The sequence below is a fragment of the Oryctolagus cuniculus genome, chromosome 6 (assembly GCF_964237555.1).
Source record: "Oryctolagus cuniculus chromosome 6, mOryCun1.1, whole genome shotgun sequence".
In the NCBI taxonomy this organism is placed as follows: domain Eukaryota; kingdom Metazoa; phylum Chordata; class Mammalia; order Lagomorpha; family Leporidae; genus Oryctolagus; species Oryctolagus cuniculus.
In genome coordinates this window covers 112,555,597-112,575,848 of record NC_091437.1, presented here as the reverse complement: position 1 = coordinate 112,575,848, position 20,252 = coordinate 112,555,597, and the positions used below count along the sequence as shown (strand labels likewise).

The 20,252-nt window shown below is 37.5% G+C and overlaps 1 protein-coding gene across 6 annotated transcripts in view; it reads right to left on the bottom strand.

Annotated features, from left to right (window-relative positions):
- The window catches only part of CNBD1 (cyclic nucleotide binding domain containing 1), a 504,234-nt gene that overhangs the window by 139,522 nt on the left and 344,460 nt on the right, over nucleotides 1–20,252 (bottom strand). For 5 of the 6 annotated variants that reach the window (XM_070075280.1, XM_070075283.1, XM_070075281.1 and 2 more), the window contains 2 exons: nucleotides 6,052–6,177; nucleotides 4,210–4,342 (listed from right to left, as the gene is read on the bottom strand). In XM_070075280.1, the coding sequence (XP_069931381.1) occupies nucleotides 4,210–4,342; nucleotides 6,052–6,177 (259 nt within the window). The remainder of the gene's footprint in view (nucleotides 1–4,209; nucleotides 4,343–6,051; nucleotides 6,178–20,252) is intronic. The other variant, XM_070075282.1, reaches the window with a different exon arrangement.

Here is a 20,252-nt window from a genome sequence, read left to right as displayed (position 1 = left end):
TACTTACAGCATCATGCCGAAGCATATGGATATAGCATTTAAAATGCTCCATACTCTCTTTACAGTTTTGATTGAGCTCCCGGTGCACACAGGTAGGCACCTGACTTGAGTTGGGCTGTTTGATCGGCTGTCCTGAATTGAGACTTGCAAACCATTCAGGGGTACATCAAATAGTCTATGAAAATTTTGAATTGAAAAATAAGTTTGGGGTGAGTTTTTGGTACAGTGGTAAGGATAGTGCTTGGAACACTAACATCCTGTATCTGGGTGTCTGGGTTTGAGTCTCAGGTCCAGAGCCTGATTCTACCTTCTGATAATGCACACTCTAGAGGCAGCAGGTGATGCTCAAGTACTTGGGTCCCTGCAACCCACATGGGAGACCCATACTGAGTTTCAGACTCCTGCCCTTAACCTGGTTAAAGCCTGGCTGTTGCAGGCATGTAGAAATGAGTCAGAGAATGGAAGATCTCTCTGTGCTTCTTTCTGTGTGTGTGTGTGTGTGTGTTGCAGATAAACAAAAATAAATACAAAAAATTCGTACGAATGTTTATTTTTATGCAAAATTTTGTAATTTATATATAGTTTTTCAAATAATGCATTTTCAGTAACTTTTGTAATATACTTACATTTGCTCTTTTTTGTATTTTTTAATATAAAATTATATAAAATATTAATAAGGTGTTATTGCACTTATAACAAATATAGTTGTAATATGTATAACAATAAGAGTACATAAGAGAGGCAAAGGAAATAGAACTATACAAGTTTAATATTTCTATATGCAAATGAAATTAAAATGGTAGAAATTTGAAGTCAGTTCTACTAAGTAGAGATGTATACAAAAAGCTGTAGAGCAACCATTAAAGAAACAACAAATATAGTAAAAATAAAGAAAGGAACATGTTATATAGAAAATATTGACAAGATATCAGTAAGAGAGAAATGGAGGGAAAAAGACATTAAAATGACAGTTGAGGTTCTGGTATGACCAAGGATGTCTCTTGGGACAAAAAGTTTTGATTACCTATGAAGTACAAAGACATGACAGACACTGCTGTGCAAAGATGTTGGGATTTAGAGTCCAGAACTTCAGACTTCCTCTAGGGAGGTTTCCAAAACATAATCGATATCTAAAGTGCTACACTTTTGATGGGAGATGATTAGATATATTTTCTACTATTATCATTTGTGTCATTACTCATATTTTATAGAGTTTACCTTCCAGGTATGAATCGATGCTGTAACTTTTTTCAATCTCCATAATTATCACACTTGCTCTATCAATTGCCAGATGAAGAATAATGAAGTTTACCAATAAAAGCAAGATAACAAAATATACATAGAAAGGTAAATGTTTTTCAATTTATCATTTTTTCCTTTTATACATAATGCACACGGGAAAATGATGAGGACTGAGATAAGCTGGTTGCTATTTTCCATTCAGTTGCATTTTGAAAGGCTAACACCTGGGAAGATTTTAGATGCTGTGCTGCAAACCTGACAGCCCCCAATGCAAGCAACACCGCACACAACCATTAGAGTTAGAATCCCATAGCTTCTAAAGCAAAAGTAAAAAGACTTGAGAAGTTAACAAAGAAAATAGATCCAGAAACAAGCTTTACTTACTTCATATGTTGCCAAGGATTAATCCTAAACGCTATTAAGCTTTCAAATAATTAACTAAATCCCTCTGAAACTTCATCCAATATATATTCCTAACATAAGATCAAAGCACTCATAATTATGCTTGGGAAATCACACTATTGCTCATTTTAAATCTAGATACTCTAAGTATAACTTGAATACATTCTCTATATTTTCTGCTCAATACTCAAAAATGATCTTAAGATAGAAAGTATTATACCCAATGCTTCTCTTTGATATATCAAGCTTGTCATTGCAATAAAAGAAAATCAGGTTAATTTGTCAGGACTTATTCTTCACCTACATATGTTTATTGATAAGAATCACAGTATTTCAATGCCAAAACATATTTTAATGTTCATGAGATCAAATTTCCATTCTTCCATAAAAAGGATAAATGTTATTTCTAAAACTGTGTAGGTGTAAGTACCCATAATTGTATGTTTGAGATGGAGTGGGAAAATGTAAGTTTTTGCATTATTCAATACAATCACAGATTTTCAAGCCAATAGATAGTTCAGCAAACATCACCGTCATTTTTAAGACATTTACAAAAAGAACTTGAATTCAACATTACTCTGAGAAACAATGCATGTTCTTCCAGTACCTTTTAGCTCTTTGAAATTAAATTTAAGTGTTTTGATTGATATTTTAGATTGAGAGGCAGTTGGTTATCATTAGTAATCAAATATGGCAAAAGCACAACCCCCCATTTTCAAGTTTCACATCCTTTTACCTCTCATAATTTAAAATATATTTCTTAAGGTTTGTTTCCTCCTTTTTGATCAGCTCCAAAATATTAATGTAATTATAGATTTACAAACCTTAGCTATCATTTCTTATACAAAATAGCCCTGGAAATGAGGCAAGCACCAATATTTGATATTTATGATACAAAGGGAATTCATAACATATCCAAAATATCTAATTTTAAAAATGCTTCTAGGAAACAATTGTGCTAAATTTTGAAATGATAAATTCCCAACTCTTAAAAGGTCAAAATCCTACTTTCTCTCCATATATAGTTTTTACCTAAAATGGCCTTTATACTTCACTAGGAAAAGTATTTCATGAATAAACATATTACTAATGTTCAATTTTATAAGCAACAGAAAAAAATATATACATACACTTGACCAAACATGATTTAAATGCTCTATATTCAAAAATAATAAATGAAATATAAGAACTGACAGCAAAATTAGAATAAATTTAGGAAAACATTTACAATCCTTGTATCTTTGAGTATCCTTGTTTCTGGGAGCATACAAACTTTCCTCTAATGATATTTTCTTCTTTCTAATTAAAGAATCCTATGCACTGTGCAAAGCAGAACCTCATTTTCCTGGTGTATAGTGATTCTCTCAAAGAATATCTTAACGAGATCCCATAACTTCTCAGTCATGTCTTTATTATTAAAATCGTTTCAACTGAGATCAATCCATTCTTTCAGAACTTTATTCTCACACTTAATTTAGACATGTATGTCAAAATTGCCTCTCTATATGCTTAGAGTAGAAGAATTTCGTTCACACATTGCCTCTTCCTTTATACTCTAGGTTCTCATCTGTCTACTGTTTCACAGGAGGAGAAATAGAGGCAAGGCTTCAATCCCCTCTTGTTTGAGACTTTTGTGGGGCTATAGTGGGTTCCTTCTAAAAAAGACCCCAAGCGTTAACCCACTCTAATTTAGTTTCTCCTGAATTGGCACAACTTGCTAAGCTGGCTCTCAAGGATGAACAAATTGTACAAAATGATTCAATGCCACTAACATTTCTGTGTACACAAAACCCAAGAAATCCTTACATCTTTGTCATGCTGTGTATTGAAAATGTAGGTGCATAACTGCTGCTGCATCGAGGCTTCTCTTCTCTGTACAAACTGAGCATCCCTAAATCTGAAAATCCAAAACCTGAAATGCTAAAATGTAAAATACAGTGGCCATAAGTGGAAAACTCCACATCAAACTTTATCTCAGCAGTCACAGTCTAAATACATGTACACTAAGATACGGTATAAAATTACCTTCAGGCTAAATGTGCTATGCTCATATGAAACAAAAATGAGCTCATGTTTAGACTTGGATCCTTTGCTCATTGAATCTAAAATCTAGTCCCAAGCATTTTGAATAAGGGGAAATCTATAATTCTTATTTTATCTACTGATAATGTGTAGTACAAGTGCATATTAGCAAGTTTGTTGCTTACATAGTTGTACAACAGAACAGGAGGAGGATGGCTATTAAGTCCGGGTGTATGTCTCCCTTTCCAGTTTGTCTCTTATTGTGAATGTCAGAGTGGGGAAGAAAGGTGAGATATGGGGTCCATGGAGAGACGTGAAAGCAAGGATGGTTCTGAGACCACTCTTCCAGCAGTACAGTATTATTTTTAATTAAAAAAAAACAGAAAATAATCCAAATATACAATCTGTAGATTATCTTTAAATAAGTTATAGAATTCCCAATGAATAAATGCTATATGAAAATGTTAAAAACTATAAGGAATTACAAATTGTATTAACATCATATTATGTAAATAAGATGATCTAAAATTGCATTAAACTCACCATGACCTGGAGGAAATTTTTTCCATTTGATGAGTGCAACGAGTTCATTTATGGATAAAGTAGGCCACTCTTCATAATATGGACACTTATGGATTAATTTAAACTTTTGTACATTTTCATGTTTTATCATTTCCTGAAAAATAAAACTGTTATCACATTTCTAACTCTAATTAATTTAAAAAGATATTCAAGTATATCAAATAGACAAATGGCTAAAAAAGAAAATTGTAATTGAGAATAATATATATTGAATTTTAGAGCTTTATAGACACAGAAATTTTAATCTTCAGACCTGCTTACTAAAATTATATTTTCCTATCTTTCATAATATCTTGCCCTAATGTAAGTAACTAAAAAAATCTTGTAATAATCAAGTTTAATATCAAATATTTTTATTTTAAGTAAGTGGTACCAAGATTTGGAAAACAGACACAAAACATATTAAACATTTTTTAAAGCCAGCCACTCTGAAAAATAGAACAAACTGACATGAGGGATTTGCAATGAAACTGAATTCCAAGAAAGTCATCTCTACCACTGATATTGAGACCAACGTATCAAAAGAAATCTCCACAATTAGAACTAATAGTAAGAAGTGGGTGCCTTCCCATCTCCATCCAACATGTGCACGCATATGTGGCTTACACAGAATTGCAAGACCTTTACAAGGGAGACCCTCATGGGAGACCTGGATATAGTTCCTGCATCCTAGCCTCAGCCTGACCCAGCCCTGGCTGTTTTGGTTGTTTGGGGACTGAACAAAAAAACAGAAGATTGATCTGTCTGTTTCTCACTTTTTCTCTTTCTCCCTCCTGTCCTCTATCCCTCCCTCTTCCTTCCATTCCTCCATCTCCCCATCCTTCTTTCTCAGTCATCCTACCTTCCCAATAAGTAAATAAATATTTAAAAAAATAGAAAAGCTGAAACAACAGAGCCGTAGAATCTCTCAGTCCTATCATTCATACAAATTTCCTCTGTCAACTAAGGAAGGAGAACTAGCAGAGAAGGAAACCTTTGGATTTGAGTAAAAGAGAATAAACTATTCAAATTTAAGTAAATTAGGTATAATCACCTATTCTTGCGGCTATTTTGATGAAAGAGCATGCCAATCATTTCAAAGCAAATGGTCTCCTCTGAGGTAAGCTACAGATTTGGACAGCATTAGTACTTCTCTCTATGTGATTATCAAGTACTAGTAAATAAAATAGCTGATATCCAACACATATATTCTTAATAAATGAATTAATTAATGTGTTTGAAATTTATAAAACAAAAGATACTCAAAAATACACCTAAAACATATTTATAGAGTTTTTTTTTTTTTTTGACAGGCAGAGTTAGACAGTGAGAGAGAGAGACAGAGAGAAAGGCCTTCCTTCCATTGGTTCACGCCCCAAATGGCCGCTACAGCAGGTGCGCTGCGCCGATCCAAAGCCAGGAGCCAGGTGCTTCCTCCTGGTCTCCCATGCGGGTGCAGGGCCCAAGCACTTGGGCCATCCTCCACTGCCTTCCCGGGCCACAGCAGAGAGCTGGACTGGAAGAGGAGCAACCAGGACTAGTACCCAGTGCCCTGACTGAGACTAGAACCTGGGGTGCTGGTGTTGCAGGTGGAGGATTAGCCTAGTAAGCTGCGGTGCCGGCCTATTTATAGAGATGTTTGTTTCCACTTCAGTTTCCCACTCCCAGTAGACACAGGTGAAATCAAAGCCACATAACTGTGGTTTACAGGTAAATTCAAATTTAAGACACAAGAAAAATATGGGCATTGTTTTATAGACAGGAAAAACCAAGCATGAATTTATGCACATGGAGTGTGAATATATAGGTTAGGTGTAGTCATACCAATTTTAACTTGGCATACTCCTTTGCAGGGATTTTCAGAATTTCACACTCCTCTTCTGTCACCACTGAGAAAGATTGTGGTTCTAATTCAGTCTCCAGGGACCCAAAGGTACTCCATTGTCCAAGCTGTAAAAAGCAAAGGCAACTAAAGCTTCATTACCACTCATTACTGTAAAAATACCTGTGAGAGTGGCAGTAACTAAGTGAGTCTACAATAGGAATTGAAATTCAAACCCCAACTGTATGAAGGAAGGCCACTGGTAGCAATGAGTGATAACAAAAGTGAGGGCAGTGTTAGTGCATATATATCTTTTACCAATATACATATTCTAAGAGAGACTCTAATTTAATATGTGAAAGATAAATCTTAACCACGGAAAATATTCCCCTAGAATACATATGGTAAGTTATAAGGATTTAAGGAGACACTAGCTGCGTAGAGGATTTGCATTCGTGTTTGCCTTGGACAAACTGGAGAGCATGTGAAGACTGTGTTGTATGAGAGGCATACGAAGCCACCCGAGCTATCTAAGGAAAGTTCCACGTCAGTGTGACTATCCAAGGTAATATGTGAGGACTTCCACTCTTCTACTTTAAATCCATACAAATCTGATCATTTTTTTCTTAACAAAATGTACAACTAGATTTGAATATGCAAGTGAAGATGGAAAAAAGAAACTTAAAATATCAGTCAGTACTGAAGTCAGAGTGGTCCAGGTCTAGCCAGCTGCGCTTGTCATACATGTAGGACAGACAACACTCGGGATCGCTTACAGCATGGAACTGGTATTCAGTCCTCTTGCGTCAGGTGTAGGAACACGGGGTATTGTCCCACATGTGGAAGAGAAGCAAGAAAAACTACCTGCCAACTAAAAAGCCACATGTAGGCCTTCCTTCCAGCTGTAGAAGTAGGCAGAATATCACAAAATTGGGAGTGCATATTTACAATTTGTATGGATACCTTGACCCATACAATAAGAATCAAATCTAGAAAATTATGGTAAAGACAAGTAAACAACTTGAAAAGCCACTGCATCCAAAAAGGTATAAACTTTGGCTATACACACACACACACACACACACACACACACATATATATATATATTCAGGGGGAAAAGAATTCCTATTACAAAACAATACCTGATGATGACAAAAATCACAATTAAAAAATTAGAAGATACAAAATTCATGTTCAAATAAAAAGTAGGAGAAAATGAACAGTATAAAACAAGCTATATACATTTAAAATATTTAGAGTATAAAATCAGAGTATAACATGATGGAAACAAAAGAAGCATTTTTGAAAAAGAACAAAATTAAACTTCTATAATAAAGTAAAAGCTACTGAAATAAAAATTTATTGGACACTGATTTGTACATTAGAAACTCTGTAAAGATTTCATGACATAGATAAAACATGAAAATTATCCAGTACACAATATATACAATATATAATAAAGAAGGAATGAAAACAAAAAGGAATTTTAGTAAATGTGGAAAGACAGACAAATGATTTCCAGAAAACACCAGAAAAATGGAAGAAAGATGGTATGAAATAAAATGGAAGCATGTTTTCCAAAATTGAGGGAAGAGGTGAGTTTTCCAATTGAGGAGGCCCGAAGAATAATGTTTGCATTTTATATTCCAGCTCAAGATATGGTATACTCCTTTATTCTTTCTTTTCAGATTCACCCAGCACTGTATTATTTGCTATCGATAACTTCAATGAAGTGTTTTTTACATGTTTTCTTCCAACTTTTCTAATTGTTTTAACATGTGAGTCTGAATTCCTTATAAGCCATTATGAAAATATAAATTTTTGTACAGTATTTCTTAATTCAGGTTACAAATTAATACTGTAGAAATTTAAAAAGAGATGTCGTGAGAAACATTTGCTATAGTAGGGTAAATATGTAAAATGTCAAATAAACACCTATATAGCTTATATGAAGAGAAAAAAAGCACAATTATTCTAGAAAAGGGACAAATATATTTAAACCAATCAACAGTTTACAGAAGAGAAAAGCATAATAACTACACACAAAGAATAGGAGGCAATGCTGTGGTGCAGCGGGTTAACACCCTGGCCTGAAGTGCCGGCATTCTATATGGGCACTGGTTCTAGTCCTGGCTGCTCCATTTCCAATCCAGCTCTCTGCCGTGGCCTGGGAAAGCAGTGGAAGATGGCCCAAGTCCTTGGGCCCCTGCACCCACGTGTGAAACCCAGAGGTGGCTCCTGGCTCATGGCTTCAGATGAGCGCAGCTTTGGCCATTGCAGCCAACTGGGGAGTGAACCATCGGATTGAAGACTTCTCTCTCTCTCTCTCTCTCTCTCTCTCCCTGCCTCTCCTCTATCTGTGTAGCGCTTTCAAATAAATAATAAATAAATATCTTAAAAAAGAATAATTTTCAACCTCACCGGTCTATTTAAAAGATATGTTAAGGGACTTAAAGGGAGACTTAGATTCCAATGCAATAGTACTGGGGGACTTCAATACTCCACTCTCAGAAATAGACAGATCATCTGGACAGAAGATCAACAAGGAAACAGCAGATTTAATCAACACTATTGCCCAAATGGATCTAACAGATATCTACAGAACTTTCAATCCTACATCTAAAGACTTTACATTCTTCTCAGCAGTGCATGGAACCTTCTCTAGGATTGATCACATACTAGGCCATAAAGCAAGTCTCAGCAAATTTAAAAGAACTAGAATCATACCATGCAGCTTCTCAGACCACAGCGGAATGAAGCTGGAAATTAGCAACTCAGGAAACCCAAGAAAGTATGCAAACACATGGAGACTGAACAACATGCTCCTGAATGAACACTGGGTCATTCAAGAAATCAAAAGAGAAATCAGAAACTTTCTGGAAGTAAATGAGGATAACAACACAACACATCAAAACTTATGGGATACGGCAAAAGCAGTATTGAGAGGCAAGTTTATAGCAAGAGGTGCCTATATCAAGAAATTGGAAAGGTACCAAAAAATTAGCTTTCAGCCCATTTCAAGACCTAGAAAAACTGCAGCAAACCAAACCCAAATCTAGAAGGAGAAGAGAAATAATTAAAATCACAGAAGAAATTAACAGGATTGAATCCAAAAAAAAAAAAAATTACAAAAAATAAGCCAAGCGAAGAACTGGTTTTTTGAAAAAATAAACAAAATTGACACCCCATTGGCCCAACTAACTAAAAAAAGAAGAGAAAAGACCCAAATCAATAAAATCAGAGATGAAAAAGGAAACGTAACAACAGACACCCAATCATCAGAAATTACTACAAGGACTTGTATGCCAGCAAACAGGGAAACCTATCAGAAATGGATAGATTCCTGGACACATGCAATCTACCTAAATTGAACAATGAAGACATAGAAAACCTAAATAGACCCATAACTGAGACAGAAATTGAAACAGTAATAAAGGCCCTCCCAACAAAGAAAAGCCCAGGACCAGATGGATTCACTGCTGAATTCTACCAGACGTTTAAAGAAGAACTAACTCCATTTCTTCTCAAACTATTCAGAACAATCGAAAAAGATGGAATCCTCCCAAATTCTTTCTATGAAGCCAGCATCACCTTAATCCCTAAGCCAGAGAAAGATGCAGTACTGAAAGAAAATTATAGACCAATATCCCTGATGAACATAGACGCAAAAATCCTCAATAAAATTCTCGCCAATAGAATACAACAACACATCAGGAAAATCATCCACCCAGACCAAGTGGGATTTATCCCTGGTATGCAGGGATGGTTCAACATTTGCAAATCAATCAATGTGATTCACCACATTAACAGACTGCAAAAGAAAAACCATATGATTATCTCAATAGATGCAGAGAAAGCATTCGATAAAATTCAACACCCTTTCATGATCTAAAACCAATTCCTGGGGCAAGGACAGTCTATTCAATAAATGGTGCTGGGAAAACTGGATTTCCACGTGCAGAAGCATGAAGCAAGACCCCTACCTTACACCTTACACAAAAATCCACTCAACATGGATTAAAGACCTAAATCTACAACCTGACACCATCAAGTTATTAGAGAACATTGGAGAAACCCTTCAAGATATTGGCACCGGCAAAGAGTTTCTGGAAAAGACCCGGGAGGCACAGGCAGTCAAAGCCAAAATAAACTATTGGCATTGCATCAAATTGAGAAGTTTCTGTACTGCAAAAGAAACAGTCAGGAAAGTGAAGAGACAACCGACAGAATGGGAAAAAATATTTGCAAACTATGCAACAGATAAAGGGTTAATAACCAGAATCTACAAAGAGATCAAGAAACTCCACAACAACAAAACCAACAACCCACTTAAGAGATGGGCAAGGACCTCAATAGACATTTTTCAAAAGAGGAAATCCAGATGGCCAACAGACACATGAAAAAATGTTCAAGATCACTAGCAATCAGGGAAATGCAAATCAAAACCTCAATGAGGTTTCACCTCACCCCGGTTAGAATGGCTCACATTCAGAAATCTACCAACAACAGATGCTGGAGAGGATGTGGGGAAAAAGGGACACTAACCCACTGTTGGTGAGAATGCAAACTGGTCAAGCCACTATGGAAGTCAGTCTGGAGATTCCTCAGAAACCTGAAGATAACCCTGCTGTTCAACCCAGCCATCCCACTCCTTGGAATTTACCCAAAGGAATTTAAATTGGCAAACAAAAAAGCGGTCTGCACCCTAATGTTTATTGCAGCACAATTCACAATAGCCAATACCTGGAACCAACCTAAATGCCCATCAACAGTAGACTGGATAAAGAAATTATGGGATATGTACTCTTTAGAATACTATACCGCAGTAATAAACAATGAAATCCAGTCATTTGCAACAAAATGGAGGAATCTGGAACACATCATGCTGAGTGAAATAAGCCAGTCCCAAAGGGACAAATGTCATATGTTCTCCCTGATTGGTGACAACTGACTGAACACCAAAAAGAAAACCTGTTGAAGTGAAATCAACACTATGAGAAACGGTGACTTGATCAACATAGCCCTGACTGTTAATGAACAACTTAATACATTATCCCTCTCAGTATTTTTTTTGTCTGTTCTACTTAATATGACTGGTTTAATTCTGTAATTAACACACAGTTATTCTTAAGTGTTGAAATTTAACTGAAATGTGATCCCTGTTAAACATAAGAGTGGGAATAAGAGAGGGAAGAAATGCACAATTTGGGACATGCTCAAGCCATAAACAAGAGTGTCAATTTGTTTAGTCAACAACAGGAGTCACTGTGCACTTACTCCTCATGTAGGATCTCTGTCCTTTATGTGCTGTACATTGAGATTTAATGCTATAACGAGTACTCAAACAGTATTTTTCACTTTGTGTTTCTATGTGGGTGCAAACTGTTGAAATCTTTACTTAATGTATACTAAACTGATCTTCTGTATATATAGAAAATTGAAAATGAATCTTGATATGAATGGAAGGGGAGAGAGAGCAGGAAAGGGGAGAGTTGTGGGTGGGAGGGAAATCATGGGGGTGGGAAGCCATTGTAATCCATAAGCTGTACTTTGGAAATCTATATTCATTAAATAAAAGTTAAAAAAAAAGAAGAAGATATGTTTGTGTGTGTGTGTGTGTGTGTGTGTTATATCTCTAGGAGTCTTATTTGACTAAATCGAATTCCAAAGAAAGATATTTGAATGATTCAGCACATTCATGTGTTTCATTTGGAAAGATTGAGTGCTTACTTCAACCAGGTGTATATTTTCAAAAATTGAACCAATTCCATTAAACAAAAGCAATTTGAGGCAAACAAAATACATTTGCTAATTTTACAAAAATTGTTGTATCACTTTGTTATAAAACTTTCTGAGAGAGGAAATTAATCTGCCTGATATGTAGAATAGAGCAATTCAATGGAAATTATCATTCCAGCCTGCTATTTAGTGAAATTTCTCTTTCATACCCAGAAGTTATAGCACAAAATACATAAATATAAGGAGCATATATATAATAATTAAATGGAAAGAAAAAACTGAAACCTAAAAATATTCCTACATAATCTGAAATTTAGTGTCAATTAGAGAAGTATGTATGTGTCTCTTTTATGTAATCATAACTTACTAAAATTGGTGTATAAATGTCATAAAAAACCAATGGAGCATGTGTTGAATGCATACTTTATATGCTTTCATTCACAAGTGCTCAATACATGTTCATTAGCTATTGCAGTTATGAAACCAAAATTGCTTATGAATTAACATCATTTGCTATATGTTTTATTTACTTATATGCTGATGGCCCTGATGTGATTTTAATTGTACATATATAAAAGATGAACACATTTTGGTAGCTTGACATAGAATTTTTCTAATAAACCAGAACTATCACTCCTGACTTCTCATTCAAAATAGAACAGCTCCCCCACATAACTGAATTTGATGGCTCATATATCCATTTATTCTGAGTTTAATGTGGACTTATAAAGAAATTTCAGTTGAGTAAGCCCAGATATAAAGTGAAATAACTGTGTCAGCCTAATTTCAATGTGAAATGATTTAATATTTATATTTTACTTAGTTAAAATAATTACCTTGATTTGCATTTGACCTTTTCAATATTCACCATTACAGAGCTATAAGCTTCTTAACTACATTCTCTACTTCTGTAATTGTCCAGCCATTCTTTAACTTTTCAATATGTAAGAAGTATATAAAACTAATGACAAATGGACTTTTATTTTTATTAATATAAAGAGAACGGATTTCACGTATTTCATAGGTACAGTTGAAAGAAGGTAACCATATTTCCTTCCCTCCCTCACCCAACCCTTCTCTTTCCCTTTTTTATTCTTTTCATTACTTTTTACAAAGACATAATTTTTCCACTCTATAATCACAGGCTTAATTCACCACTAAGCATCATTCAACAAGTAAAAAGTAGGACGTTCACAGTTCCATAAGATCATAAAAAAGGGTTAAAAAGAACAATTATATCCCAAGATTTCTGTTTCAGTCCTATACATTTTTTGTATTCTACATTAACTGGCACATGTCAGAGAAAACATACATTAATTATATTTTGGGTAATGGCCTATTTCACTAAGCATAATGCTCTCCAGTTGCATTCATTTTCTTGCAAAAGACAGGATTTCATTCATTTTTACAGCTGAGTAGTAGCCTATAGTTTATTTACACCACATTGTCTTTTTTTTTAAGATTTGTTTATTTATTTGAAAGAGTTACACAGAGAGGGAAGGAGAGGCAGAGGGGTGGAGGGGTCTTCCATCTGCTAGTTCAATCCCCAATGACCGCAACAGGTGGAGCTGCGCCGATCTGAAGCCAAGAGCCAGGAGCTTCTACTGGGTCTCCCATGTGGGTGCAGGGGCCCAAGGATTTGGGCCATCTTCTACTGCTTTCCTAGGCCATAGCAGAGAGCTGGGTCGGAAGTGGAGCAGCCAGGACTCGATTTGGTGCCCATGTGGGATGCTGGCACTGCAGATATTGGCTTTACCTGCTATGCCACAACGCTGGCCCCACCACATTGTCTTTTTCCAATCATCAGTTGATGGACATCTGGTTGATTCCATATCTCAGCTATTGTGAATTGAGCTGCAGTAAACATGGGGGTACAGGTAACTCTTTTATGTGCTGATTTCATTTTGTTTGGGTAAATCCCAGCAGTGTGAAGTCTGGGTCATATGATAGATCTACTTTCAAATTTCTGATTAATCTCCATACTGTCTTCCATAATGGTTATACTAGTTTACATTCCTCTTGTGTGCCACTCTCTGACTGAAGGAACAATATTTTATTCCCATTCAGTTAATGTTAGTCACTATTCTAATTATCTGGATTTTTTTTTTTTTAACTTAGTGGGGCTGGTGCTGTGGTGCAGCAGGTTAATGCCCTGGCCTGAAGTGCCATATGGATACTGGTTCTAGTCCCGACTGCTCCACTTCTGATCCAGCTATCTGCTATGGACTGGGAAAGCAGTAGAAGATGGTCCAAGTCCTTGGGCCCCTGAACCCACATTGGAGACCCAGAAGAAGCTCCTGGCTCCTGGCTGCGGATTGGCACAGCTCCGGCCATTGTGGCCAATTGGGGAGTGAACTATCAGATGGGAGACCTCTCTCTCTCTCTCTCTGCCTTCCCTCTCTCTGTGTAACTCTTTCAAATAAATAAATAAATAAATCTTTTCTAAAAAGCACAATTTCATATAACTCTATACAATATAGCATAGTTCTATCAACTTATTCACATTATATAGTGTTATTAATGTAAACATTAATCTCTGTTTTGCTAAGGACTAAGGTTTTTGAAAGTAAACATGATGATAGAGTCCATTCTTTTTTCATTGCTCCATGCTCAAATAATCTACTCATTCTTTTTTCATGAACTTTTGTATTTTTCTCTAGTTGGCTATAAAACAATGGCAGCATCCATGTTTTTTCATTTTATATGAGTATAATGATTTCTGTAAGATATGGACCTGAGGATACAAGTTATATGGTATGTTAACACTTGATAATCAATCTGTTTTCCAAAATGAACTTCTTAGGCTCCTACCAGCACTACAAACATGTGAAAGACTTGTTTCTGTACACTTCTCAGATTTCTGTATTGTATAATCTTCCATAGTTGCAAATTCTGTGATAAGAAATGGTTATTGTACATTTTTGTTATGTATTCACACTTATTTGCAAAAGTAAAAATTATTCATTGTGCATATACTCAGTTGCTAACATGGTATGAGTATCTTTGTGCATGCCAATTCCTTATTCATAGTTTCTGTTCTGTAAAAGATCAATTTATTTGTTTTGCATTTTTCATTATTTTTCTTCCTGATTTTTACATCATTACATATTCCAGATATCAATACTTTGCCATGTAGTATATTGCATTTATCTGTATTTTGTCTTTTAATTTCATTAAAGATTCTTTGGATGAACAAATCAATCATGATTTAAAAAACTTTTTTTGATAGTTTGTTTCTGAAAATATCTTGTTTAAGAAGCTTTGCTATCATGGTATCAGGAGGAAAATCTGCCACTTAATCTTCTGAAACATTTAAAAGTTTTAATAATTAAATTTCTAATTCCAAACTGATTTTTATGCTCAGTGTGAAAGGGCAAGTAGTTTTATCTTTTCTATCTACATAGGTACACACTGTTCAAGCTCAAATTAAGAAATCATTCCACCACTTTCCCCTCTGTTCTTCCTGTCACTGCTTCACAACAGAAATGCTTAAATGTCTAGATCTAATTTATGTACTCCCTTGGTTGTAAGTCTGTTTACCTATAAACTATGAGTATGCCACATTAATTATTAAAGCTTTATTTTATGTCTTGATATCTGATAGAAGTCCCTTCCCAAGAATCTTCTCCAGAAATATACAGGTTTTCTTAGACTTTTGTTCTTTTGGCATGCTTTTCAGAATCATATTTTCAGATTCCACAAGAAACCTGTTTGGGTTTTCTACATTTGAATTACACAACACCTAAGATCATTTTGAAAGTCTTTTTGGGGCCAGTGCTTTGGCATAGTGAATAAACCCATGGCCTGCTGTAAAGGCATCAGATATGGGCTCTGGTTTGAGTTCTGGCTGCTGTATTTCCAATCCAGCTCCCTGCTAAGGCACCTGGGAAATCTGCAGATGGCCCAAGTGCTTGGGGCCCTGTTCTCACGTGGGAGAGATGGAAGGAGCTCCTGGCTCCTGATTGGTCTAGCTCCAGGTGTTGCAGACTTTGTGGGAGTGAACCAGTGGATTGAAGACCTTACTATCTCTCTGTTTCTCCCTCTCTGTGTGTGTAACTCTGCCTTTCAAATAAATGAATAAATCTTTTTAAAGGAAGGACTTTTCATCTTTGACAGTGAATATTTCTGCCCATGAATGTTTTTGTCTATGTTTAAGCCAATGTCTTTCTCTGAAAATAAACAATGTTCTCTTGGCTTGCTAAGACCTTGCTTTACAGCATCATCAACTGTGGCTCAGGGTTTGAGAAGAACTAGATGGGCAGGACCCAGCCAGTGGATAACACAGTTAAACCTGACTCAGCTTACCTGCTGCTTGGCTCTGCTGGACCTGGAGAAGCTCCTGGAATTCAACAGGCTGCATCTCCAGAACCTGACGAGCAGTGAGATCCAGAGGCACCAACCAGTGGGGACTCCACAGGCCCTCATGGTGCTCAGGTGCCAGCTGCAAGACAGCTGTACATTTGATGCAGTGTACGCAGAGAGGATCATCCTGCTGAGAGGGTCACGTTTGCTCCCTGCAGGATTTTGTCTCCCAAGCATACTCCTAGCTGTAGACTCTTCCTGGTGTTGACAGAGTGCAGCTGGGTGCCACAATGGAACAGGTGGACAAGGTTGCTAAGTGTGCACTGGGGCTTTTGGAACTTTCTGGCATTGGCTTAACTCAGGATGTGCTAAGTGGAGAACTAAAGAAGCTGTCAGAAGGAGTGGAAGGCATGAAGCACAGTAACACGATGACACTCCTCCAAGTGACCCTCAGTGGACAACTGCAAAGCCCTCCTGTAGGCGAGGTGATGATGGCCTTAGGACCAAAAAGGGGAAGGAATCTATAACATGCCTTCCAGTTAGGAGAAGCTGTGTGTGAGAGTGGAGGTGGCACAGGGATCTCATATGCTTGAAAACTGCCTCACAGGAGAGCTCCTTGGAGGCAGCTTGTGTAATGATCCAAGAATAGAAAGAATCTCTGACTGCCCCCAGGCATTATGGCATTTTGCAGGGAAGCTCAGCTCATCTCATCTCCTTGCACCTAGAAAGGAAATCGTCATGCCTGGGTTTTGACAGTACAGCACAAACTGGAGTCGATTAGTTGATTCACATAAAAGTACACATCTTAAAGGAGTCCAGGGAGCTCGGGCTGCCATTACAAAATACCAATGAACTATGTGGTGTAAACAGTAGAGATTTATTTTCTCACAGTCTGAACACTGCAAGGCACTGATCGAGGTGTCACACTGGGTGACTTCTAATCCCTAGAACTATTTTGGGCGGCTTCTGGACAGCTGCCGTCTTGCCGTGAATGGTTCGTGTCTTTCCTCCATGCACGCACATTCCTGTGTGCTCACTTTGTTTCCCAATCTCCCTTTACAAGGACACAAGTCAGAGTAGACTAGGGAGCATCCAGCAGCCTCGTTGTATCTCAATCACCTTTTTAAAGGCCCTCTTTCCACAGTCCCAGTCTGAATTTGGTAGGGACATGGGTCAGTTCATAACAACTTGATAGCAATCTGGGCTAATGGATCCCAATTTTGAGGCCCAGTTTAGACTGAGTACAGTAAAGGCTGATGCACACAAGCAGGGCCAAACTGGATGCCATACCCTATTTGGGGATGTAAAGGGAGAAGCTTACCCAATTGCCAAGTGTAAGCACCTTCGTTTTATGTTTCATATTGTCCTCAGACCTTGGGGCGGCCTGTGTCTCTTTTATCTGAAGGTCATCTGCTCCTCATTTCTAGCCATCCAGATGTAGTCCTTGATCTGGAGACCTTTGCTTTGATGGTATCTATGCATAACCGCTCCTTCCTTCCACCATCACTTGTGAGTTATTGTCTGCAGGTCTCTGGAATGAAATGTTCTTAGTGTCTTAGGTAAATGGGAATAGCTAAAGTGACAGGAGGATGGTAGCTGGGTACAGAAACCCCTCTTAGGCTTCGGGGCTTTTGCTTGGTGGCAGCTTGCCTCTAAGATGATTCCTGGTAATCCTTGCCTTCCATTATTCACACCATTGATTCTTTTCACACACGGAGAGAAGCACTGACTTATAAAATCAGTAGTCTATTAAGAAAATGATAGAACTTGACTTCTGAGGCCAGCTCATAAACTACCTGTAGCTTCCATCTTGTTCTCTTGGATCCCTCTCTTGGAGGGAGGCCAGCTTGTAGGTCATGAGGACACTTGAGCAGCTCCATGTAAAAGTCCACACGATGAGCCATGGGACCTCCTACCAACAACCATGTGAGTGTGCCACCTTGAAAGCTGATCTTCCAGCCCCAGCCAAGCATTTAGATGACTGTAGTGCTGGCCGACATCTTGACCATGAACTCCCTGTGAGACCCTGAGCCAGCACCATTCAATGAAGCTACTCCACAATTTCAGATACACATGAATTTTGAGATAATGAATAGTTGTTGTAAAATAACATGGTTTTGGAATATTTTTTTTTACCCAGCAAGTGATAATTAACAGACTCTCCTTGCCAAGGAAGATAAGGGAGCAGGGATTACAGAGTTGGTTGAGGCATTAAAGAAGGTATTAATACATTTTACGTTTTTCTAGAGAATACGATATTTTATACATTGAACATTGGCGACATTTCATGATAGAGTGTTATAAAAGAGTACTACTAAGATTTAATCTTTGTGAAACTTAAAGTACTTTAAAAATTATAGTATTGAGGGTAGGCATTTTGGTGTAACAGGTAAAGCCACTGCCTACAATGCTTCAGCATACAGTATGGGTGCCAGTTTCTGTTCTGGCTGCTTCACTTTCAATCAGGCTCCATGCTAGTGGCCTAGGAAGTGCAGGGGAAGACAGTCCAAGTGTTTTTGACTCTGCCACACATGTAGGAGACCCAGATGAGGCTCAAGACTCTGGGACCCTATCTGGCCTGGTCCAGAACTGGCTGTTATGGCCATCTCGCTCTCTGTAGCTCTTTCAAAATAGATAAATCTTTTAAAAAAATCATAGTATTGATTTTTTTACCAGCTGTATTTCCTTCTGTAGGCAGCGGGGAACTCGTCTGTTTCCTGTTAATGTTTCACATATAATTTTCTTTGACCTTGGAAATCCTACTACTGAATTTATAATATTGTATGTTAAATACAAATATGATGCTACATAAACATTCAGTAAACTAAGGAATAAATAGTTAGTGTTTGGAAATTCAACTTGCCTTAGTAAAATTTAATAGTACTATTAAGAAGGGATTTTGATATATCACTTCTTCTAATAATTAAAGAAACTGACAGACTCTTGTTTTTAGGTGAGATATTACTGTTTGTGAATATAAAGCAAACTCTTTGGAAAAAGGCTTACAAACCTGAGTTTACCTGAATCTATTGTGTATGTACCTATATGTTGAGCTAAGTTTTAGTCCCCTCTTTGAAGAAACATCATTATTCAGGATTTATAACAGTGTCTTTCACAAAGAAAAGCACTAACATTTTATTGACTTTGGCTAATCTCATCAATTAGCTGTATGTTTTGTCAAGTTCAACATATTCATACAGATTTCAAAAATAAGCAAAAGAAGTCTCTTAAAACAATTATTTGTGGGGCAGAGCCAAGATGGCGGAATAGTGAGGGCGCACACCAATAGTCCGGGAAAATTTAGTTTAATAAAAGTGGAGTTATGGTAGCCTCAGAAAAAGGATCAGGAAAAAATTGCAGAGGAAACTCTTCCGGATCTAGTGGCTGTGACTCGGAGGACCTACTGGGAGAACAAGGTCGCCCACCGCGCGGAAGCCAAGCCGCGGGAGCCACAGGGTCTGCTCGCCAGTGCAGGAAGGGGAGTGGATGTCACACAGACACCAGCGGGGAGAGCAGAGACACCCAGGGCTCCGAGTCCACACATCGGCACTGGAAGGGGAGGTGAGCTCAGTAACCCGAGACACTGGCGGGGAAATGGCGATCAGAATCTAGAGGGGAACGGGAAAGTTCACCAGACTGACTACAGGAGAGAAGGAAAAAAGGTGGGGGGGGGGGTACTGGTACAGACGAGTTTCTCTCTCCGCCAACCTTGCAAAGGCAAGCAAGAGACAAAGAGCAGGCCCCCACTCTGGATTTACATAACAACAGGGGAGAGCTAAGGAACTGAGTCACTACAATTCAGTAGCCTAGGCAACCCAATGGGAGTCCACAGGAGAAACAGAGCCTGCACAGACTCTTTGGGTAGAAGCCAGAGATCGGAAGCTAAATACCATCCACTCTGCACAGCCGTGCAGTGCGGTATTACTTACCTCCTGAATAAATAAAATAAATAAATAAATAAATAAATAGAGAGACATTTACCATGCATAACTTGAGGGTGTCACCTGTGCACACCCTTAACCCAGAAGAACCAAGCAGAGCTCTCAGGCCACACCCATCTCAAGCCTCCAAGGCTCCTCCAACAGCAGGCAGTCCACTTAACACGGACATAGTATAAAATAAAAAATTTAAAAAAAAATAAAAAAACGCACAGTGACAAAAG